Source organism: Micropterus salmoides, unplaced genomic scaffold, assembly GCF_014851395.1.
Source record: "Micropterus salmoides isolate LMB-PRFRI ecotype aquatic unplaced genomic scaffold, ASM1485139v1 Ms_hic_scaffold_11, whole genome shotgun sequence".
Taxonomy (NCBI): Eukaryota; Metazoa; Chordata; class Actinopteri; order Centrarchiformes; family Centrarchidae; genus Micropterus; species Micropterus salmoides.
This window is the reverse complement of record NW_024040152.1, coordinates 15,294,821-15,320,351: the sequence shown is the minus strand read 5'-3', so window position 1 is coordinate 15,320,351 and position 25,531 is coordinate 15,294,821. Positions and strand designations below refer to the sequence as shown.

The 25,531-nt window shown below is 43.5% G+C and overlaps 1 protein-coding gene across 1 annotated transcript in view; it reads left to right on the top strand.

Annotated features, from left to right (window-relative positions):
• Window positions 1-23,942, top strand: part of LOC119897497 (glutamate receptor ionotropic, NMDA 2D) — a 47,884-nt gene extending 23,942 nt beyond the window's left edge. Inside the window, exons 7-16 of the mRNA XM_038711244.1 lie at window positions 2,769-2,974; window positions 3,584-3,756; window positions 5,096-5,245; window positions 5,753-5,878; window positions 6,787-7,016; window positions 7,371-7,531; window positions 9,563-9,632; window positions 9,724-9,841; window positions 13,961-14,196; window positions 15,081-23,942. Coding sequence (XP_038567172.1) covers window positions 2,769-2,974; window positions 3,584-3,756; window positions 5,096-5,245; window positions 5,753-5,878; window positions 6,787-7,016; window positions 7,371-7,531; window positions 9,563-9,632; window positions 9,724-9,841; window positions 13,961-14,196; window positions 15,081-18,293 — 4,683 coding nt within the window. The 3' untranslated portion in view covers window positions 18,294-23,942. The remainder of the gene's footprint in view (window positions 1-2,768; window positions 2,975-3,583; window positions 3,757-5,095; window positions 5,246-5,752; window positions 5,879-6,786; window positions 7,017-7,370; window positions 7,532-9,562; window positions 9,633-9,723; window positions 9,842-13,960; window positions 14,197-15,080) is intronic.
• The last annotated feature ends 1,589 nt before the right edge of the window (window positions 23,943-25,531 follow it).

Below are 25,531 nucleotides of genomic sequence, written 5' to 3'. Positions count from 1 at the left end.
AATGGGATGTTTGACAGACATTTTCAGGTCAACAGTGAGTGGACACAGAACAATGTGGCATCACAGAATCATTCAAATCATTCTGAAATGGCATCTGTAGCCCTGTGTCACCACTGCACATGTGCTTTTTAAATGTGTAAACGCCTCTAAAAATGCATTTTGACCAGAGCTTGTCACATAAAAATTCTTCAGTCAAACTACGTGAAATCAAACTTCGGTTCCAGGCTATTCAGTGACCTAGACATAAGGCATATGGATTTCTCCTTGCCACAGAAACATCTCTGTCACCAGAGCTCCCTCAGACCATTGTTTGTGCAAGCATGAATCTGTGAGTTACTTGCTTTCATCCTACTCAAAAGCCATTATATGTAAATTATTATTATTTTGTGCAATGTCTAATTTGACACTAAAGTAAATGACTAGTTCAAACATGTGATAACCACCGTGACCCTATCAATCAGTGCAGCCTTTGCAAATGCAAAAATGTGTCCGGTAATTGCTCCCAACCCACTTCACAATGAATATTCAGGGCATGGTGTTCTAAAAAAGACAGAGTGGGCTCAATAACTTTTATACCTGTAGAAAATAATGCAATCCAGCGCCATAACCTGCAGTAGATACAATCGTCGAAGCTTATTACACTCAGTTTTTGTTGCCATAGTGTGTACACAACACAAAATAAAGCAGTCTAATACAGTTATTACTGCGGGGCATTTGTATGGGGCTGTATTATGTTGTATATGTTAATGTTGTTGTGTTGACAAAGCAAATGTTTAAAGGACATGGTACTGATATCAATGATATCAATACAAAACAAAAAAGGCCTTTTTATTCTATTTAATGAACAATTATTTAAAATTTAGTGGCTATTAAAAGTTAAACCCCGTGATTAATGGCTAATTTTATAGCTTCAGAGTTTCATTTTTAAAACATGATGGATGCAGTGTTTCAGCATGCATAATGAAAGTGGTTGTAGGCAATGGTATCAACTATCAACATAACAGTAGCTAATTAATAAATCACATTAGAAAACACTCCACTTAAAGCCTATATATAACAATAATTATTTTTCTGTTCATTAGCGGGCTTGGCATTAAATAGCCAACTGCATAATGTAGATGTGCCTTACATGAAAAACCAGATTTGTTTAAGGATATCACCTGTGGCCCAACAACCACTATAACTCCCCATACTACAGTAAGTTAGCTCCTACCACTATCTGCAGTAAGTGTCAATATTGACTCATTTTGGTCAATTAATGTGTTCAAATAAAAGTGTCGGGCAAGTTATCGTTTTAATAAATTTCTCATTTTGAAAAGTACATAATAACCTACTTTAATAACTCAACAGCAACAGGTGTGGTTAGCTTTTTATACAACCCAGTTTTGTCTAAAGTCATCACACCGACACATCTCCTATATTTAACATGTGTACATAAACAAGTAACGTTAGCCAGCCTACAGTTTAATATTTACCACAGACTCTATATTTACTGACCATCGACAGATAACGTTAGCTTCTGCCTGCCTGCCGAGAATTGCATGCACCTTGCGGGTGATAACGGTCATTTATGCTGAGAAAAGAGCTGCTGAATTATGCATCCATCTCTTTAGGTCTTTATCACCACATATATTTACTGAATTTCAAGGAATAGTACTTCTACAAGTGTATTAAAATATTAAAGACTCTAAACGTTCATAAAATATATACTTCGAATCACCATTGATGAACCCCACAAAGAATATTATAGCGTTTAAAAGCAGTATTTGGAGGTGCATGCAATTCTCAGCAGGCAGGCCAAACTCGGCATAATCGTGTGTTCCATGCGAACTGGATGTGAGATCACACAGCACTCTCCACAAGTCCCGGTGTGACACCAAAATGTGTGACCTATCAGATTCTGTGACCCAAATGGCAAGTTAAGCGCCAGAGACGACGATGTGAAGCATTTGCAGTTTGGTTGGGTTTAGGCACCATAAGTACTCGGTTGGGTTCAGGTACCGAAAGTACTTGGTTGGGTTTGGGCACCAAAAGTACTTGGTTATGGTTAGGAAAACATCATCGTTTGGGTGTAGTCACAGAATCTGATAGGTCACAAGCAGCATGTTTCACACAACCTCCAACTGTGAACAAAACCGCTGGTGGTGAGCTAGCTTAGAAGAAAACGCAATGAGTAAAGTTAGAATGAAGTACCTTTTATTAGGGGTTAAGGTCCCAGCCCCGTCTATACGGTAACATTAGTCCGTGATTCGGTCACAGAGCGATCCCTCTGCAAACCTTAAGGGGCAGTCAAAACCTTTACCTGTTATCCAGCATCTTCAAGCACCTGCTGCGCAAGCCGCGGCAGGTGCAGCCCAGTCTGGTTATGTCCTATTTTATTATTCCAGACAATCAGGAGGCATAAAAATACCTATAAAGGTACAACCAGTGGCTGGAAAACAGGTACGACGAATTTCGTTGTGTTACGGAGTGCTGAGGTCACAAATGATGCTTTCTGCTGGATGCACGGATACAAAATAAATATCAACTCTTTTCATTCTAACTTTGAAAGACAGTAAACAGGTAAACCCATACCAACCTTTTCCACTAAATCTAGAGACAAGGCAAATGTGGGTTGACCCATGTTTCTTTTCAGAGTTGTTGTTGCTTTGTTCATCTTCTAAACAAAGAGGGTATCTATTAAAGTAAAATAAATATTGATTGTGGTAGAAATGTGTGGGTTTGTGTTCTCCACCTGTCTCTAATGTTTCTCTTGTCTGTTCCCCCAGGTAGGTTGGTGGGAGAACGGCGTGCTGAGGCTTCGGTACCCAGCCTGGTCCCGCTATGGGCCATTCCTTAAACCACCTGATGATGCCCAGCACCTGCGCGTTGTCACGCTGGAGGAAAGGCCATTTGTCATTGTGGAGCTTGCAGACCCCGCATCCGGGACGTGCATCCGTGACTCAGTGCCCTGCAGACGACCCCTTAATGCCAGGTTTGAATCCTTTGGATTTAAGACAACTCTCTTATATTTATTATTTTAGGTTGATGTATTTTAAGTAGGACTTTCAATTGTTGACTTATTCCATAAGATAATGTTTCACCCAAAGCTACAATTTTATAGCCATAAAAAAGTGGTAATAGAATAATAATCAGAGATAAAAGAATAGTAGCCCCTCCACTTTATTTACCAGTGTTATGAATGGAGTTTCTAAACTCCCATGATGCTATCCAATTGAGGAGACATCAATCACTTATCAAAACTGTGGTCTCTTCACTCCCTGACCATAATCAATAACAGACTGCTCTCCAGAGGATCAGTGGAATGACTCAGGGGTCTTGAATCAGATATAACCACAGTGGAGCTTTATGGTTCATCAGCTTCTGAAGAGATGACAGCTCCTATCCTACACTGGTCGATCAAACCTGTCACCAAGGCCTCTCGCCACAATATTCCTTCTGTGTGACCATTTTCTTCGGTTTTGCTCCCTTTCCTTTCCTCTCGTAACTCATCCAGTGTTGAAACACACCATTATGCCCCAATCAGGAGGCAGTTTATAAGGCTTTTTGTTTGACAGTATTTACTTATTTTTTCTTCCTCCAGTGCCATCCATGAAGGTGTGGCTCCCATGAAGCAGTGCTGCAAGGGCTTCTGCATTGACATCCTCAAGAGATTGGCCAAGATTGTCGGCTTCACCTATGACCTTTACTTAGTGACCAATGGGAAACACGGGAAGAAAATTGATGGGGTTTGGAACGGCATGATTGGAGAGGCAAGTCTTTGTTTGTGTAGGGCGCCCGTGGTTCTGCCTGTCTGCCTTTGTGAGCAACGTGTTCTCAATGTCAGTCCCGTGTCACTTGTGTATATGTAAAAGGTGTGTGTGTGTGAGTTTATATTTAGTGTTGCATTCTCAGTCAACAAGCTGCATAGTAGCGTTCCTCAGGCTGTGCTCCTGCGTCCTGGGTGACCAGTTAAACGCTATGTGTCACATCAATCGCTGTGAGAGTTATGGCCACTTAACCACTGCCAGCAATCAGACAGCTATCATTTATAACCCACGCGCGCGCGCACACACACACACACACACGTGCACACACATAAACCGTAATAGAGGGTAAAAAATGCACAGTAACACAAATTAGACACACACACACATTCAAACACTTTTCCTACAGTATGTTTATCTGCAGAGACACATCCATGTACACACAAACAAATAGAAGCACAAAGGCGCACATACACACATCCTCAGACACCCCCTGGCTAGTTGTGATTAGTCCTTGATATTTTCTTAGCTATACTCGCTGAGATTCATGATCTCCCATCAAGAAAGACACAGTGAGGTTGGCAGAAAAATATTAATAACAGGAACACACAAACAGACAAGCATGCGCACAGGCTCAAACGCACACTGAGATCAATACGGGGGCTGCTGTTTCATTGAAGCGCCCCACTGTTTCTATCTTTGTCCCAGAGGGAACTTGCCAAACGCCAGTTGTCACAGGTTCCAAAACAGTTCCACTGCGCTCTCCTGCTCTATCATTTATAACTTGAGCCCAGGCCAGAGCTGTCTGTCGAATCTATTTTCCCATGCAAAAGGCCAAGTGAATTTTGTTTTCTCAAACTAATGTCTGTCTTTTGATCAGATGTTCCAAAGCCTGCCATTCTTTGATCAGGTAATCCAGAGACTTGGCAGAGTTGAGGGGAGGGTGCTTTGCTTTCCGCTTCGCTTCATTTTTCTGCTGATTTGCTCTGAAGAGCGGATGTGCCATGTCTAATGTAGATTAACATTTCACTTGTACAATCAGCAGACACAGCGGTTTTCAGGTTTTTCTAGATGGTCCCAGGGAGAAAGTGGGCCTTAGCTCATTTGTATGCTAAAGAGATGCACAAGAGACACGTGTTCAGTATGTTTAGCAGATTGAATCCTTGGCCTTTCTCATGCAGGCACATTTGAAAGTGTACAAATGGTCAGGGTGCAGAAATGTAGCCATCTCACTGAGAAACAAACCTTTGTGGATGGCAAAAGATTGGCTTTGTCCATCTGTAACTGCTACAGGAATGACCTATAATAAGATTTCTCTCTTACCGCTGATTCTTGTCCCCTTTAGGTAGTATACAAACGAGCGGACATGGCCATTGGCTCTCTGACTATCAATGAGGAGAGGTCAGAGGTCGTGGATTTCTCTGTCCCTTTTGTGGAGACGGGGATCAGTGTAATGGTCTCACGTAGCAACGGAACTGTTTCGCCATCCGCTTTCTTAGGTAAGAGGCTCTGTTTGTGTGAGGCGGCTAGCTGATTTACAGAATCTAATCGAATTGTAAAGCGTTACGTTTGCATAAAAAGCCTCAGTCTTTGGCTACTGGTCCTTACATCTAGATTAGCTGTAACTTTTTCTTAGCTGCTCATGTCTTCGCAACTTATAGTTTCCCTCTGTCAGCAGACTCAAGGCTCCAGCGGGAGAACAGTGTTGGCCTATAGACTGCTTTGAGATGACTGTAAAAAAGAGAAACAGTGTTTATGGACTTCTGGAGAATACGTTTGCTCCAATGGTTTTCACTGTACAACGCTCATCACTGTCTAGTATATAATGTGCCAGGTTTATGAAATGTTCCTGTCCCTTCTATTGATGATGATGATGATAATAATAATAATAATAATATAATAATATAATATAATAATAGTAATATTTACAATTTAATAATGCAGTACAAAATTGTTTAATAGGCCATTATGTTATGTGTTTATTTAAATCTTCTTTACCCTCAAAGAACCCTACAGTCCAGCGGTGTGGGTGATGATGTTCGTCATGTGCCTGACCGTGGTGGCTGTGACCGTCTTCATTTTTGAGTTCTTCAGCCCTGTGGGCTACAACCGCAGTCTCGAGACTGGCAAGAGTGAGTGATGGGCCTAAGTTGTCTGATGGATGGGTCTGCATGCAGTCTGTCGCTGTTGCAGCACAGGTCAACCGACAATATTGAACTCACACTTGGAATGCGCTTAAAAAATATCAAAGTCAAAATGATCTTTTTTGCATTATAATGAACTTTTGTGTTTTCTACTGCATTTCTGTTCTTGCTGACTGATTGGTCAGTTATCACATTCAAAATGTCCATCAGTACTTTCTGCATGTACTGCACTGAATCCTTAACTGTGAGTGTGGTTATACCTACAATATGCTGAAATGCATCCAAGTATTCTCGATATTGAAGCTGCCATTTATTATTCAACAGCATAGTTTGTACCCCTGTGATATTCAGTATGCCTGATGCCTCGGTCCAATACCCAACCCGACTCGCCTCTTTTACTGCATGATTGCTGTGCTCTACATAATTTTACCTCTCTGTCATCCTCCGGTATATCCCTCTCATTCACTTGCGTCTCTCTCCTTCCTTCCACCTTTACTCCTGTCGTATAAAGGCAGGAGTGTTTGAGCCCTTTGAATGTTATTTTGCACCATGTGGTTATTTGTAAGATCACGTAGCAGCTGAATTGAAAGCTGCGATCCTCTAAACGTAAAGTCACAGCCTTATGAGCTTTGGTGTCAAAAAGCCTGCTAGGTATTTTCATATATAGTAAACCCATTTTACAGATCATTCAGGAAAGTTTAATTTGAATCGGCTGCTTCATCTGCAGTCAGACTCTACTGAATATATTATTGTGCCTCGTACAGGCTGGATTGCTGTCTAGAAAAAAAGTTCATATTATGACCACTCATTATGCTAAAAAAATGTGTCCTTTTTTCTCTCTTTCTCTTTCTATTTCTCTCTTTCTGTCTCTTTTCCCTCGTCATCATTTTGGCCAGAAGCTGGAGGGTCTACATTCACCATAGGAAAGTCTGTATGGCTTTTGTGGGCCATTGTATTCAACAACTCTGTGCCAGTGGAGAACCCCAGAGGAACCACCAGCAAGATCATGGTTCTGATCTGGGCCTTCTTTGCTGTCATATTTCTGGCTTCCTACACTGCTAACCTGGCTGCCTTCATGATCCAGGAGGAGTACATTGACACAGTGTCAGGCCTCTCGGACAAGAAGGTACCTCATTGCTTGAATACTGATTAAGTAGGGAATGCGTAAGGAGAATTAAAGTCTTAGAGCGAGCCAAATCCCATGCATTTGAATGTTAAATTGATTAAAGCACAGGAATTTAGAAATGAACAAAATCTCATTTAACATAACTCAATTACCACAGTTCTTGAATACTTAAAAGACAGTTCTAAATACCACTTTAAGTCCACAGACTGCTCTCTTTTCAAAGATTTGACTGTGCATGGAGTGTTGTAAGTTAGTCTGGAAAGTGGACAGAAATAGGTCAGACAGATTGGTGCACAGCCTGGTGTGTCTCATGCCCATTCCGTCTCCCTCCCTCGCCTCCCTTTGCTCCGCTAGTTTCAGCATCCCGAGGAGCAGTACCCACCTCTAAAGTTTGGCACGGTGCCCAACGGGAGCACAGAAAAAAACATCCGCTCCAACTACCCAGACATGCACCAGTACATGGGCAAATACAACCAGAGAGGAGTGGAGGAGGCCATACTGAACCTTAAGACCGGGTCTGTCTGCTATAACACGAGTTTGTTCCTTTCCTCACATTTACATGGCTCCTACTAAATCTATGTCTTTCTCCACATCTTGCTTTTCTTTTTCCACTAGCTTAGTTTCCATTCAAGCGTGCTTTGCAAAATACTGTTTATTGAATTAAGGAAGCTGGCAAATGTAAAACTAAATTGTTGTTTGCTTGAAACGTAAAAGCCCATATAGGCTTACAAGACACTGTACAGACACAACAACCAAAACAACAGATCCATATGTTTAGAATGAGCCAGTTTGCATCACAGAATTGCCCTTGTATCCTTACTTTGAAGGATACAAGATACTCAGTCTTAGAAACCATGCTTTGTTAATTTTTTATGAATTTAACCAAAACAAAAATCTGTAAAAAAAAGTCAGCTCAACATATTGCTTTCCAACAGCCTTAACAAATCTGGATATTTTAAATGATTTTGTTTTTTAAATAGTGGACTCCTTATGTCACAGTAGGTGTTTGAAAGATGGGTATTAAAATAGATTTGCCACATAAATGATGATATGGAACAAAATAACAATTCAAAAATGGCAATGGAAAATCCGCATCCACTTCAGATACGGTGCAAGTAAATGTAGTGCCACTAAATGGCCAAAAGAAGAATTTTTTGCTGTTGTCTTCTGATGAAACATGATGAAACTAAAAGCTCTGACTACTGGCCCAATTACAATCAGATCTCGACATTGGTTGGCAATACAATTTCAGCACAGAGTCCATTCAGTAGCTGTTTTGGAGCGATTATATCACACAATCTTCCAAGAGAAGATAATGCCTGGTTGCCATCTAGTTTATAGATGTTCAAATTGCCATTCCTCTTAGCACTTAAAGGATTTCTTGTCTACAGTAGGTTTGCTTAAATGTTGAGATTGAAAGTTAATTCTTTCCCTTGGATACAGCAGTTGACACCTCAAGGTCCATACCAGAAAACCTATTTATCCATCTAATGAAAATTCACCTAATACATATTGTTATATAATTTTGTTTTAGTGGAGTCATAACTGCTGCCATTCTTCTTTTGTGTTATTTTCTTTTATGTTCTCACTCTCGCACTTGCAATCCCATCATACACAGTGAACTCTTTTCAACTCTGACTAACATTTCACATCTTTTGTCACACTTACTGCTTTCCCGCACAGATTCTCTCACCTTTACTCTTGCTCTCTCTCTCTCCACCTTCACCGCTGTCTCCACCCACCCACACAGTGCAAGCAGCATTTCCCTCTTCAGTTTCTTGTAGAATCTCTATCACCCGTCATGTGTTGGATAATCCCAGTTTACTTTATGCTAAGCCTCTGTCATCGTTCTCCCTGCCCATTGCCTTGACACCACAATTATAACTCAGTGTTAACATGCACAAAATGTTTGCATTTCTCCTGCTGACTTTTTCCTTTCCTTAGTGCTTATCTTTCCTTTCCTGTTACTCCTCATCTGCCCTTTTATCTTACCATCCCTCTCCTTTCTGCTTCTCTTTTTTTGGTCCATTCTTTCCCCTTCCCAGTGTGCTCTCTTGGTGTGTCTGTATTTAAACTTTATAATCCTCATCACTCTCTGGCTCTATCCCATGTCTGTTCCCCCTGAAGTGTGTAAATCTCCCCCCTCCCCTTCCATCTCTCTCCCTGTCACTGCGCTCTTCTCACCGTATAAATCCTCGTCCTTCTCCTCCCCTCCGCCTCCTCCACCACCTTCCTAGTTCCTCTTACTCGCACATCTTTCCCTGATCTCTGTCTTATTTTATTCTCCTTGTGTTTTCACTCTTTCCGCCAAGCCTGCTTTACTTTTCCACCCTTCCTCCCTTTTCTTGTTATGATTTGACTTTTCATGCCCTCTCTATCATTCTGTGTTCCTGTCTGCCGTATATTTATGCACCCCAACTCTCTTCCCAAGTACATTGCAGAGATCTAACTTTATGCCTCCTCCCCTGCCTCAGCCAGTCTCTCCATCCCTCTGCTCCCTCTCTACCATTAAATGATGAATGAATTCTCCCTTGATCCCTTTACAGGAAACTGGATGCTTTTATTTATGATGCTGCAGTATTGAACTATATGGCCAGGAAGGACGAAGGTTGTAAGGTGAGGACTAACTCACACAAGCCTTTTCACTCATTCAACATGTATGTTGTTTGTCAGTTTTTTGATTATCTACGCATGTCCTTTTTCCAAGGTGATGACCATAGGCTCGGGGAAGGTTTTTGCCACCACAGGCTACGGTATCGCCCTGCACAAAAACTCACGCTGGAAACGTCCTCTTGACCTGGCTCTGCTGCAGCTGGTGGGAGATGGTAAGAACTGTGTGGAGGGTAATGACGAAAATAATTAGAACAATGGAGGGGCAAACTGAAGGTTATGGGTAAAATGACAGGATGAAGAAACGAGCGACAGAGTAGCATGAGGGTGGGGGGTGGATGGAGGACACAGGGAGTAGATGAATGAGTGGATGTTGAGTAGTGGATGGGGGAATATAAGGTGTGAGAAGAGCAATGTAAGGCATTTTGATTGTGACAGAGGGACTAATAGTGTGTAGGAGAGGGTTGATGGCGATGATAAAGTAGTTTGTAGGTCCCTTTATTGGCTACAAGAGAGGACAGGAAACAAAAAGGGAGGTGGGCACAAGAGGAATATCATTTGTTTGTTTCAAGCATTGCTGATATATACCTTTATTCTGTTGGTGAAAGTGCACATGTCCTTCCCACGTTTTCACTCCTCTCAATCTTATCTGACATTCACTCTCTTTCCTTTTTTCCTGCTCGGGCTGGTGAAAGAAAAAAGCATTTACTTGTGTGAGTCAACATTGTAAAAAAAAAAAAAAAGGATCATCACAACTTGTGTGGTGACAGATTTACACTCATTACAGATTAGCTGAGACTGACACAGAGAGTGAGAAAGTATGAGTAAAAAAATAACCAAAGAGAAACACCTGAAAATACCCTGAACATGAGGTGTGGAAAGGGGTGCACTGAAGCAAAAATTAATATAGAAAACAGATAAGATAATTGAATAATTGATAGCTATGGGAGTATATTAGTATGCTGTTTGTCTGCTGCACACACTTCTAGGATTAATCCATGGGAGGAGAGAATCTGTTTTTAGCAATAGCTGTCAGTACACTAATGCTTGACTGTCATTTTACACAGTCCGCCACACGCATTTATTGTCTCAATCGGATGCTGCTTGTTTGGCTTTTCCTCGTGTTTTAAATCAGCTTTGCTTATGGCGTGGCGGACAAAGCCCTTTAGCTGTCTCTGGCACACAGACACTTTAGCTGCTTACACACTGATAATGCCAATTTGGTGCCAAGATCTATTAAATAAGACTGGCGTCTGGAGCTGAATAGTTGGACCCTGGGAATGGGTGCTTGTGTGCATGAAAAACAGAGAGGCCAGACAGCCTTGACATGCTATGTCTGTTGCTTCTTTTAATTCTTGGTATATGCCTTTGTGCTTGCTTTTGTTCTGTGTAGCAAAAGTCCTTAACATCAGCTGTGTACCCAGGCTGGATCTAGTTACTGGGTGGTGCTGAATGCTGAGGGTTGTAGTTGTAGATAGGCATTATTGGAGTGGATTACTAAGGAAGAGGATTATTTGTTTGGATGTGAAAGGGGGGGGGTCGGCTCATATTCAGCATGCCCTCAAAGGCTGCATCACAACAATCGCCCTGCGGCTCAAGGACTCGGCATCACACCTTCTGCTGGGCTAAATCATGTCACAGTGTTACATCATTATTGTACCATGGCTTGTTGAGCCATATCTTTTTACAACCGCATTAGAGGATAGAGGGGCACTAGAGGAGTCCGCCACTGCTTTGTCAATCCTGTGAGTTTATTGTTCTCCTTGTTGCTGCTTCTGGTGATTCATACCACAGCTTTAAGAGATGGTCCATTGATCTCTCTACAACTTGTTTCCTGATAAAGGCAAAAACTGCTGAGTAGTAAGATCTCCCTTTTCCCTCTTATCAGATCCACTTCTATTTTTTGCATAGTATCAGGATTTTGATTCCAAGAATATATTATTCAGTGAGTAGATATTAAAAATTGTGAGAAGCTGGATTTACAGCTCTTGGCTAGCAGGTTTTTTTTTTCTCAAGAAATCTTGCAATGAATGCAGAGAGAGGTTTGTCATGTTGTGATAAAAGCACAGGATTGTACGGGTCATGGTTCACTGCTCAACAACTGTGGAGCTCAGCATCTCTGGACATGTCTGGCATCATGCCACATCTGGCACACTGCAAAATGCGAACATGCACGCAGGCATTTACAAATGCACACACACACACACACACACACACACAAATACACTTTCCTTTATTAAATAACGTCTTTGTGGTGCATGCCAACTATGGGTTTGTAGTGTGCCAGCTCTACCTGACCTGACCTGCCAGGAATGACAGAAGTGGCGTGTGGATTTGACACACCAGTCAGATTTGGCAGGCCTGAGCTGGCTACGACTGAAAGGTAGAGACAACTGCCATCACAAAGGTCTCAGGGAAGAAGGGAAGAAACAGTGAGAACGAGTCAGATTGTTGAAGAGGAGGACGAGGAAGCGGAAGGTGAATCGCTGGAAGTCAAATGGCAGGAAAACCAGGAGATGAGACTTAGAGCTTAAAAAAAGGATTCGACTGGGGCTTGTGAAGTGGAGGACAGACATGAGACTACCTGTTTATCTGTACCCTTCTCTAAGACACTTGCTGTTTTCACATCAGGCTCCAGTTTGGACACGCAGCTGCTACTGAAGGTCAATGACACAGATAAATCCTCTTCAATGGGGCTGTACTCCAGAGTTAAAAACAGACCTTTGTGTCTTGGAATGTATGTGCGTATGAGTGAATTTGAGACAGGGAGTTGTTACCTGAGTCTGCCAGTGGGCTGCAGTAGTACTGTGTCCATCTGTTGCTGTAGCTGGAGGCCACGGCTGATTGGCTAATGATGTTCTACAGGAGACACATTAGCCAGATCACACAGATGACTGAGTCGGCTTCATCTAAGCTATGCAAGCACAGCTAATGATGGCAAGAATGAAAAGCTAGAACTTGAGTTTTCACAGAGCAGTGCAGTGTTGCGAGTGGAAGCATTACTTGTGAGTTTTTAAACCCCGCTTAAGCAGTCTGACTTGAAATAGTTCAGAGACAGTAAAATGCGACCTCCAGACCTGGTTATTGCAGTGCTGCTCATGCCGTCATTTCTATTAGTGTAACAGAAAGCTCTCATGAGTACTGTTGGAGAATACCCCTCGTTAATTCCATTATGAATCATATGCTGCATCTTCTGTCTGTCAATCACTATGGTTACACCAGCAACCCCTGCAAGCCAATCACAGGTTTAGCAGGGCAGCTTTAAATCATTAGGCCAGTGAGATCATAAAAGGCAGGGTAGTGGGTAAAGCGGTATTGCCTGGTACCTGTTAGGTTAACAGATTTGAGTCCTGAATCCCCCAGAGCTTACCACCTTGATGGAGATTCTGACCATCCCTCCTGCACAATTAAATGATATGATCTTCTCCCTCTGCCTCTGTCCCTTCCTATCGGTTCTTTCTCTGTTTTCACATTTTTCCCTATTTTTCTCTCCTCTCATCCTCTTCAAGCTGAGGAGTGTTCCTGCTGTTTGTCATAATGACACAATCTCAGCCTCTCGTCCTCCATCTCTGCGTCCCTTGTTCCAGCTCCCTCTGACTCTCTCTGTTTCTGTGTCTGTCTCATTTCCCCTGACGAGTTCGTGGACAGAGAAAGAATGCCGCTCCCTCTCTCTCTCTTTGTAAGATATTCTTCCCAACTCTCTCATTATCTCTCTCCCTCTCACCCATGCTTGTTCAACCAAGCATCTCACTGTGGCTCCTGGTCTCCTTTCTCCTCCTCTCCTCATTTACACTGGGTTACAATGTTGAGATTAGGTTGTCGGTGCCATTTTACTTCTCAGTGCTACTTCATTGTTTTGGACTCTCTCTCTCTCTCTTTCTGTGTGTCTCAGTCTCCTTCCTCTTCATTACTTTGGACACAGTGCTGCTTTTTGTATTGCTGACCTTTGACCTTGAGGAGTCACCTTGGATAATGGGCAAACAGCAAGATATACTGTAGAACTCTACTACTGCTTAAATCCTTTAGCTTTTTTCTGTCTCTATGTGTGTCTCTTGTCACTATCTATTGTCCCTTGTCTATAAATCTCCTTGAAATAACCCCAAGCCTCCCAGCCTTAATTCCTTTCATATTCAACATGATCTCTTTCCTCATCTCTTAACCCCTTTATGTATTTTTTTTTATGTATTGTGCATTTCAAATCTTCTCTTATCTTCTCTTCTCTCAAATTTCTCTCTTTTCTTTCATACGCTCTACTTTTATCCACTTTTAACCTCCTCCATTTCCCTTTCTCTTACTTATCCTTGCCCACCTCCTCCAACCGTTCCCCTTTCCAGATGAGATTGAGATGCTGGAGCGCCTCTGGCTGTCTGGTATCTGCCATAATGACAAAATTGAGGTGATGAGCAGTAAACTGGATATTGACAACATGGCCGGGGTCTTCTACATGCTGCTGGTGGCTATGGGCCTCAGTCTGCTTGTGTTTGCCTGGGAACACTTGGTCTACTGGAAACTGCGCCACTGCATGGCCACCAGTTCTGGCAAATTGGATTTTCTCCTGGCAATCAGCAGGGTAAGTGTTTTTGTCTGTGTGTTTAGTGTTTTTCTGCAATAGCACACTAAATGACTTACTGTTTTACAGACATTAAGAAAAAATAAAGTGAAGTGTTTTAGCTCCTCGGAATGTTATATCCACATGTCCACAGCTAATGTTTTAACTTTCACCCTGTTAAAAACCCTTTATGTGCCACCCACAGAGTGGTTCTACAATTTAGTGCCCTTAAGCTATGCTACACTATAACAAGACAACATGACTGGAACTAAAATGCTGTGCATGTAACCACATACACAAACATGTGTAAGCATATGTGTTCTTGCCTGTGCGTGCCCTTATCTGCCACTGAGTGTGAGTGTATGAGGTCAATTCAATTCTACTAGGTCAATATGGGAGATTGAAATTCAATTTCGCTCACACCCTGGATATCTGTGACCTTGACAGAACCAGCCCACACACCATATGCATGTGATTATTGTAGCTTCAATGATAATAATTTATCCTTTTTCACCACTGTGGTTGTAATTTATGCATTTATGTATGCAGTTTCATTAACCAAACAATGCACTGTACAACCGCACTATTGATAGGAATGGATTTTATCTGAAAAATAGCAATCTTGCAATTCTTTTGATAACTGGAACTTATTTGGATTGCTGTTCATGTTTTCTGTTCTCATTCACTTCCCTCTTAATCTCTCCCTCTCTCTGTTGCTCATGTATTCTGCTGCATCTGTACACATCTATGTTTTTCCTTTTTTGCCAATATATTCCTGTACCTTTTATTTCCAGTGACACATCTAATCAATTTCATTTTTTAATTTCAGAAAATACTGTTTATTCAATTTCATTTAAAGTTTCATGTCTCTGAATCTTTGTTTCTGATTTGTGCTTTTTTCTCAGGGCATGTATAGCTGCTGTAGCTTTGAGGATGAAACAGTGCCAGGTGGAGCTAAATCTTTGCCTACTCATCACCACACTGCAATGGTTACAGTCCCATCCCAGCCACATGTTGTCTCAACGTCTATGACCAATCCAACAATTGTCATGGCACAGCAGCAGCAACCACCACAACAGCAACAACCGCAGCCCGTCTACAAAACACCTCTACCGGGCTCTCCTCCCACCGTGGTGCATTCTGGGACAGCACTGGGTCCCTCCAACACCCCCATTGCTGGTGCACCCCTCCCGTGCTCCACCTTCCTGCCCCGGCCAGACCGCAGACTGGCTGTGGTGGATCGCTGGAGGCTACCCAAAACTGCTACAGCCACCAACCCAATGGCTGTAAGAGGGGCCATCACTGACATGGGACCCTTTGCTCAGAAAGTACCACCAAACTGGGCTTCAACAGCTGGAGGGAGTGGGGGACTTGATGGTTATAAGAGATACTATGGTCCCATTGACCCTGAGGGACTGGGGCCCTGCATGGAGCAGCAGGCAGGGTCCCAGACCCCCAAGACTATGCCTAGGGGCCACCCCCAACCCCCTCCAGCTAGTGTGGCCTTCTACTCAGAGAAGGGAATGGACCATGGGGTGGGGAAGAAGGTGGTGGGAGGTGGCAGCGGAGGTCAGGGGAAAGGGGCCGTTAAACCTCTGGGCACTCCCAGACTGCCTCCTAAGAGTCAGGCCCCTCTGCCTCCTACACCCCCGCTGCCACACCCCTCTCCCCCTCTCCCCTCATCCTTCTGGAGGAAGCGCAGGCCCAAGAAGCCCAAAGAGCCTGGAGGGCCCCTATATGAGAATATTCTGCCCCTGGGGCGGAGGGGAGGAGCACGAGATGGAGTGAGGGAGGGAGGAGGGAGGAGGGCACGCCCCCTCTCTCCCCCGCTCTCACTTCCTGTGCCAGTTCCCCTCAGCCCTTCATACACCCCTCCTTCTCCTTCTGCATCCTTGCACTATACGTCCTCGTCCTCTTCGTCGACCACCTCATCCACATCCACGTCCTCATCCGCCTCATCTTCTCGCTCCACCTCTCCCACCTACTCTTACAGCTCCTCCAGGAGCACACGAGACAGGACTGGAGGAATAGATGGAGAGGATGATGATGATGATGAGGAGCTGACGGAGGAGTCAAGCCTCCTCCTTGGCAGGGGGAGGGAAAGGGAACGCTCAATCATCCGGCCTCGATCCTTCAGTCACGGGCGCCTGCCACCACCCATACCCCCCAGGAAACCACGCACATCCTGGGGTGACAGAGAAAGGGAACGAGAGAGGGAGAGAGGGGGAAGCCAACTGTCTCAGCTCCAAGAGTGGTGGGCAAGCTGGAGTGAGAGAGAGAGGAGTGGAGCTGGTGGTGATGCTGAGAGGCAAAAAAGGGAAAAGAAGAGGAGAAAAGAGAAGGAGAAAGAGAAGAAAAAAAAGAAAAAGAACAAAAAGAGGAAAAAGAGGGAAGAAAGGGAAAGAGAGCGAGAGAGAGAAAGGAAGAGGCGAAAGGTGAAAAAGAAGAAGAAGAAAGCACTGAAGACAAAGAAAAGAAAGAAATCAACTGGGGGAAGACGTTCTGAGCCAGAGGAGGGAGATGTAGAGCCAGAGAGGGAAGGAGAGGCAGAAGGAGAGAGGGAAGGAGGAATACAAGACTACTCTTCCTTCTCTGGCCAGTATCGGAGCACATTTGGGGAAAAGGGGCGGGATTCATGGGAAGGAGAGAGGGAGAGAGGCAGGAGAGAAGGAGGAGACGAGGGCAATGAAAGGGAACAGGAGGACAGCAGCAGAAGCAGGGAGAGGCGTCCCAAATCCTCACGCCCTCATTCCAGACATCATACCCCCAATAAGCGCTACCCTAACCTTACCAAACTCCCTGCATCAGTCAAATTTTGGGTGAATGGGAGAGGAGATAATTCTAATACTCCTCCAACATCCCTCCACCCACTCCTTCCATCCTCCAAACGGAGAAGAAGTGGAGGGATGGACAGAGAAGACAGTGGTAGACTCGGAGAGCGGCGTCCTTTGTTAATGCATTATGAAAAAGATAAAGCGCAGACAAGAGAAGGGCTGTCCTTCCATGAGTGGGACTCTGAGGATGATGACGATGATGATGATGAGGAGGAGGAAGAGGAAGAGAGAGAGAGAGGGAGGGAGCGGGGGGAGGAGAGGGGAAGGAGAGCAGGTAGGGGGGCAGTGTCTGAGTCAGAGAGGGACAGGGCCAGGGCAGAGGACAGTTATTCAGATGAGGGCTCGTCAGGGGAGTTTGGACGTTTTGAAAGATACTGGGAAGGAGGTGCAGGGGGAAGCAGCACTGGAATAGGGGGCATAGGTGGAGGAGGCTGGTTCTTTGGCACCTACCCCTCTAGAGAGAAAGGGGGCAGTATCAACAGTCGGGATGATTCCTTACTAGGAACTCGGGCAGAGGGATGGATTGGTACTGATTTCTGGGGCTCTGGTCCAGGAGTAGGCTGGGGATCAGGGGGAGGGAGTGGAGGGCTCGGCTCACAGTGGCCGCCACCCCCTGCAGCCTTCCCTCCTCCTAGAAGATACTGGTCTATGGACAAGATCCCTGTGAAGGGAGAAAAAAAGTGGAAGAGTGGAGGAGGGAAGAGCAAAGGGCGAGCTAGGGACAGAGGGGACGAAGCAGGACGGGCCACCATGTGTTCCTGTAGCCTCTACCCCCAACCCCATCCTTACCCACACCCACACAGCCGCTCACACACCTCACACTCCAAGAGAGGAACCACGGCGCTTTCCCATAGCCAGGAAGAGCTTCTCCCCCACTGCCACAGCTTCAGCGGAGTTTCTCGCCCAAAGCCTCTGCCCCCCAAACCAGATCCCAGCCAGGCCAAATCAGGCAGCCAATCTAACCTCAGCCTCAGCACACAACCCACAGAACATCCACCACAGCCCTCACCGTCGCCACCCCAGCAGCCGTCCATGTCTCCCACCTCCCTCCCGATGCCCATCCCACCTCCGCCCTCCTCATCCACCGTCTCACCACCAGCAGGGGTAGGGATGGCAGGCCAGGGCCAAGCTCAGGCTTCGGCCAGTGCCAAACTCCAGTATCAGAGACTGCGCTCAGTGCCACAGCCACGGAGGTTCTACTCCCCCCACCTGCCACTCAAAGCCAAGAGCCTGTGCTCGCGCCGAGGGTCGGCCCACTTCTCCAGCTTGGAGAGCGAAGTATGACAGGGGGAGAAGAGAGAGGGAGACGTGGGAGCGAGCACCACTGCTTTTGAGAACCGTGGTGCCATGGCAGCTGGACCCAGGGATGACACCAGAGATACGGCTGCCTTGGTGACCATAGGTAATCAATTAGCGACCATCACTGCGGGAACTAATATGGACAGTAGTTCTACTGCGAACACTACTCTGTGTGAGACCAACACCGCCACCTGCTCCATTGTACGCGTTCTAGTGAAGGCAACAGTGAGACGCCACACCAGGGTGAGCTACATCCGTTTGGATGGTTCCCATGATGATGAGAGTGAAGGCGAGCCTGCATCACTGGGGACTGCAGCTCCTGAACTTCTTCTCCGCTCAGAAATGAGCTTTGTGATGTCATCTTCGGTTCTCCTCCCCTCCCCGAGTCACAACAGTGGATAAGAGTAGTCTCCAACCTGTGAGTAATGATGTCATATTTGTACACACAAACACACACATGCACGAGCACACAGACACACACAGATTTATGCTCAAAACGTCTCCCTCCCTCTGGCTTTGAGAACGCACCTCGGTGGGATGTGGAGAGACCCACCCTCTACCAGTGTTTGGTCAATAGACTCTGGTTCCCTGTCCTCTCTGGCTGCTGGCTTTTTAACTGGATTGGTGGACTGCTTCTTGGTGTTGGAGAGACTTCCCCCTCTTCTTCTCTTTTGTAAATCCGTTGATATGAAAAGCAATGCAGTCAGCTCTCTCATGTACTCTGTCTGATCACCTTTCACTGGGCAATGAGGACAGTGCTATTTATTTGCCCACAGTGACCTCATGACACCATCAGACCCATCTAGCTCTACCCCAGGACCATTTATGTGATGTCATGTTTTACTAGAAATCCTTTTAACCAATCAGATTGAACAGAAACCACTTCTCCTCTTCCCTGTTGGAGCTTGTCATGTCACCTCTGGTCCAACCAGAGCTCGAACACAGTTGAATATCAAAAAGTATTTGAACAACAAACTGAACTTTAAAAGAGAAATAACAATAAGAACAAAAAAGACATGTAGCAGATTTTCTTTTATGTCTGTCTTTTGGTTTCTTTCTTACTCAGACTTTTCTCCCCATACCCTCTTTTTTATTCTATCAATATATTTCTCTCACTGTGTTAGTGTTTTAATAAAGAGGAGGCTGGATGTGGCTAGTGTTGGAAGTAGGAATGATTCAATAGCAGTGCTAAATTTCCATTCAAGAGCTTTTAAGCAAGATTGGTTTTCAAGTAATTTCTTTTCATAGATAAAACCCCATCTTTTCTTTTCCACATATGAACAATGCATAATTCACCATCATGAAAGTGGATCAAGGGAATGATTCGTGCAATATCTGTAATTGGCACTAGATGGCTGCATAATATTCAAATAAGTGTTGGAGATAATTTTGCAGGAGGCTTCTGGTGAGTTTAATAATTGTAGCTACATGATGCAGAGCAAGGGGCGCGCAGCTATGAACTTTATTATTTTTATGAAAGTGGCCAGTCAGGATTTATTCAGAGGAAGTGAGGGGAGTTGAAACCAAGTGCAGTGTATTATAAAAGCTCTCTTAGGATATTATTTTATTACACTACTGTACCTTGGTAGAGTTTGTAGATGATGGATTAAATGAAGCACAATTCTTTTCAAACATGCGTGCCACAGTTGTAACTGCACAATCTACAGGTAACATATTTAGCTGAAATATGTGGGAAAACTATTCACTTGATGTTAACTCATGTTGCTATTATGGACAATACAATTCACTGTAATCAAGGTTCACATAACAAAGTACCACAGATACTTGTGCTGAGGAAATGATGTTGTACTTTGACTATTTCCTTTTGGCAAATAAGACTGAACGATATACTGTGAATGTTTTGAGTTCCAATTTGAGGTGCATACACAATAGCTGAGACTTCACTGAATGCAGTCAGTAATAACTCCTGTTATTAAGATTATCAGATGACTGTTTGACTTTGAGCAATATTCCCACCTTCAATGTGACAAGGATGCAATGGCACATCTGTTTGCATCTGAGACATTGTAATTGTTTTTCTTCTAGTTTGAAATGAGATGATTTGTTTCAGCCAGAGTCAGATGTTCCACATCCTCAATGATTTTTATATTGGGAGGATATGCTTCATCTAATTTGGTCAAATGTGATTGTAATAAATGAGTTAAAGCCCACAGCACCTGGCTCTGGCTGACCAGTATGACTGCAAAATGCTATGTGTTCAACAGAGTAGCATTGTACCTTCTGTGAGCTGTGCCAAAAGCCATCTACTGTGTTAATTGTGCCAGTGTTGCCAACATTGCAATGCATACAATCCATTTTCACAAGGTCAACATATCCACCTCATTTCTCACACTAAGACCAGCCACAGCCCAGCTCTTCTTCTATTGTAGTTGAATGTAGCTTTGACATGATGTAGTAAAAGAACAACTACTTTTAGACTTTGTAGCTTTTTGGATGCTGTTGATAATGGCTAAAAGGGGGGGTGGGGGGATGGGGTTGACCTGCTATGTGAGGGACTGCGTTGTGTTTGTGCATGTCGTCACAGATCGAAGGGTTAGTCGACCTTCACAATTCCCCTTTTAACTGCTTTGCCTTTCAACGAGGGCAGACTGTACCTTTTATCTGCTCATGGACTGCTTTTTTGTAGGTCTGCGTGGGGCAATTTTTTGAAAGAATCTGTCTTTGTTAGAGGAACGCTTTTGTCGTTTCTCATCCGTTGGAAAGCCCCAGAATCATTGCATGTTTAGCGGAATGAAATCTCAAAGATTTGTGATGGGGGGGTTGTGTAGTTCAATTGTAGCAAATGCTTAGGACCCAGGGCAGCCACCTTTCACTGAGGTAGTTAGCTCGCTCTACTCTGCACCCCAACTGTGGAAACCACAGCAACAGTTTGACTGCTTCCTGTGTAGTACAATACGGTTATTTTCAACCAATCAACAGGGCTTAAACCTGGTATGTCATTAAGCATTATTGACTTCTATTGAGGCGCTAATACTTAAGTCTGTGACTGCATGAACAGAAGTGACTCTTAAAAACCCTATGGTTATTTCGTTTTGTTTGTTTTATTTTATGCTGAGAAAAAAAGAATATATTAAAATATACTATGTTTTTGAGAATGTACCATGTTATACTGTGATTTAACTGAGATATTTTATTGTATTCAATTATCATTTGAATTCTATCATTTATCTATAAAGAAATATATATGTACAAATAAATATATACATATATATACATACATGTATATATATATTAGTTAAGTTTGGTATATTTGGAGGAAGTGTTAGATGAAATAGTTTTAAATGTTTTAGCTTTGTAGCGATTCTAGACACTGAAATCATTTTTCGAATTTCGATTCCTCCTATATGACTGTGAAGACATTAGTGCCTGTGACAAAAAAGACAAGTAAAAGTCTAAACTCTATTCATCTGTATCTACTATAGCTATCAGTCTGTCACTCCTCTCGTACTACCTAACATTACTTTTCGACACTCACTGCTTTTACACATCAGTATGTTTCTCGCACAGTCTGCTGTCTCTTTTGCTTTCTCCCGCTCTCCTCCGCACTTTCTCCTGGTTTTCATTAACAAGCTATGAACATTCTCCACCTCTCCTCTTTTAAAGTTTTATCATATGGTGATCACATCCCTTTGTTAATTAACCCATCCATTGACCTTTGCTTCTTTTCCTTTGATCACTTCCTTTTTAAAATCAGCTCATTCCTCTGTCTGTCTCTCACTTAGCAAAAAACAGAGACCAGTAGATACTGTGTTCTTGCTCCTTTTGACTGATTGTTGATGATGATGATCAATTAATTGATTGATGAAATAATTAATGAACAATGTTACTATTACTGATGTGACTGAAGTGTGTATCTGACGACCATGCCACTGTAGCAAGTCTGGGCTGTACCACACCACCAGCGAGCAAATGAGGCCACAGTTGCTATGGTGTTGCCATGGCATTTTCATGGCGTTGCCATGGTGTCCTCTGCACCGCCACCACCTGGTGCCTGCTGGGTAATATAGTATAATGTCCTTCACTTTCCCCAATGCACTGGTCAAAGATCTATGCTATGCTCCCCTCTGCTCAGTCCCGACCGTAAAATTTAAAAGCTCACTTTGGATGAGTGCTGAGGGGCAACATGGTTGTGACGTGTCTGTTGGCTATGCTGATCTAGACTGGACTGGTTTGGCTGGAAGTGGCTATGATAAAGTGTTGGTATCCTGTTGATCACCTAATCTTTAAAGTACCTGTTTGTGCTGCAGTGCATGTTATCCCAAAAACTTCATATCACTAATGGCCTCAAACCAGTCAAGGCATAAGTGTGTCTATACTTGTGTATTTCTGTGCTTTTTATGTTCAGAGGGTACATGCTGTGTATGTGTATTGCATGTGCAATAATCATGTGTAAAACCCCACTGCAGCATGAATCTGTAGAGCTCTCCTTCCCTGTTTTTCTACTCTTGATATTTCTGAAAAACACATACACACACACTTGCTGTGCATGCATATTTATCACACAATGCGCACATCACTCAGCCAATGATCCTCATCTTCCTCTACCCTCACGAAGCTGCAATCTATAGCATCGCCTCAAGTAGTCTGATCATCCCACACAGGCACATGTGTGGCCTTGCAAACACTCACACACAATGCGCACCATACACACACACACTCTAGCTACTCTAATTTCTAGAATCTTCTTGAGTCGTTTGTATAAAATTTTGTTCAGAGATTTGGTTACCCGAGGAAGTTAAGTACATTCACGACTGTCTTGCTTGTTCTGAGATATCTGTCTCTTGGGTTTGATGTATAGTCCTGCGCTGTGCTTTGCACTGTCCTGCCTTTTCTGATCCATCACTTGGTGTTTAGAGTAGTCGGGTTCAGTTTGTTTTATTTTGTTGACTTGCTCCTCTTTTGATTTACCTTGTTGTCCTAATCTGCTTTGATTTATTGGATTTACTGTCTGGTTAAATTTTATGCATTGAACAATCCAGTCCAGCCTAGCGCAGTATGCTCCAGGCTAGTCTCGTGCCTGAGTTTGTAAGAGATCCTGGTGCAGCCTCAGGCTCAACCCCTCTCTCTATTGGCCCCTTACCTGGGAGGCAAAATGTGTGGTGCTCCAGAATTCAAACAGGGTCTTCATTGGCTGCATTGGCCATGAATTATATCAAGGAAATACAGGAGTGCCACACGTTGTACTCACCAGGTTTAGGGTCTGCATGTTGCACCATGAAAAGCTTATCCTACCACAGTGACAGGGCACATATACCCACAGAAACCAGTGTGTGCGTGTTTTCAGCATTGTACATGGCCCAGTTCTGCTCTAGTAACCTCGCCAACACTATAGGCCTACTTACGGGTTGCTAAGGCGTGTTGCTAGTAGGGTGATGTTGCTCCTAGCCCAGACTGGTCTGGTCTATGCCCTAATTTAAATGTGTTAGTTTATTTGACATTGTCTGTCTGGGGTGGGGCTGGAGGGTCAGTGCTGCACTTACTTCCTGAGAATTGCTTCATAAAATATGATTCTCTTTAATTAATGCCAGTGGTGCTGTGTTTCCTTCCAATTCTGTTGTCACAGTTGCAATTATAAAGAAGGGGCTTTGAGATTGTGGTTGTGCAATTTGTGTGTGTCTACGCGCGCGCGCGTGTGTGTGTGTTTTCTCTGTATTTTCCATACAAGCTATTACCCAGTCAAAACTCCTTCAAAGTAAATTTATGAAGAGCTCAAAGAGTAGTTTCTCTGGCATTCTGACAGGCAGTCCTCTGCCAAGTGTGTGTGTGCGTATTTGTGTATGTGTATATGTGTGCGTACACGCGCATGCTTGCTTGCATATATTTCTCAGAGGTTTCTCGGTTCTTGTCAGACTTTTGCTTTGATCTGGCCAGAGCTGACCTAACATAATCCACTTCTTTCCCCCTCAAAGAGAGCAACACACCTAACACTCTGGCTCAACTCTCAACCTCTGCCAACAGCGGCCAAGTCAGCGCCACCTGACCAGCTCTATTTTCTAGTACAACAAACAGATGTGTTTTTGCTGATCAGAACAGAATTTTAAACAGACCTGACCCTGATGCGGCTTTCTGGGATGTCATCCATAGACCCATGTTGAATGATATTTGCATTGATAGCCTTTTGTTCTTTTGTTTTGTTGCGGGGGGTTTTAACCTTCATGACCAGAATTCATTATAACAAAAATAAATAGAGTCAAATAGGCTTGCAAACACAGAAAGATATATGAAACTGAATTTTAAATAGTTTTAACTCTCATCGTCCTTTGTGGAAAATCTCTTATCTGGCTCTCAAAGCTATTTTAATATGTATTCACAGATACAACTTGTTTCTTTAAAATGCTGCTCAACTGTAGAGTAAGGACAGTGACTTTGTGTGTGAATACAGTGAATTTGGCCTCGAAAGTAAAGTTTGGCATTTAAACATTTGTATTGGAAAAAGTTGTTTTGGCACTGAAACACATATCCCTGAAAAACACAGGCATTAAAAATTATTTCATTTATTTTGATATTTTTTTTATTCAGATTGAGTTTTCATTCACAGCAAAATCACAGTTAGGCTAAGAACAGGTGATTTGGTGGTTACCTAACAACATACTACTTTGAAAAAAAAAAGTTTGCTTCAATGATAAAGGCGTTGCAGTGCGCCACTCTGAAAAACTCCGGCACAATCACACTGACCGCAGTAAATGTAAATCACGCTCTCCTTGCCCCCTCCCCTCAGATCCTTCCTCTCCAGGCAAAACACTGACAGTGAAATTAACTTTTTTTTCAAATGTTTCAATGCCAATGTTTCCCTTTTCAGTCCCGGCTTTGTTTTCAGTGCCAATTTTATTTTTGATGGCAAATTTTTAAGTCACTGTCCTGCCTCTATACTCAACCAAGCATGACAAAACATCTAAACAGTACCTGACACATGATATTCTGCAAGAGTGTTGATGGGGATATTAAATATGTTTTGTTCCGCTCCCCGTGCGCCTGCGATCTGCTAATTAGCCATGCTTTGTCAGTGTGATGGGCTAATGGCTAATTGCATTGTGAGGCCTCTGTGTGTACATGCAGTAATGACTTAACGCTCTAATAAGATTGAGTTACAGGCAGTTAGATCATGGTGTCCCGAAGCACTGATCTGAGGTCAGTGTTATGCTTTTCTCTCTAATGGCTGTTAAGGGACTGTGGAGGGGATAAACTGCTTCTTGATCTCCCAT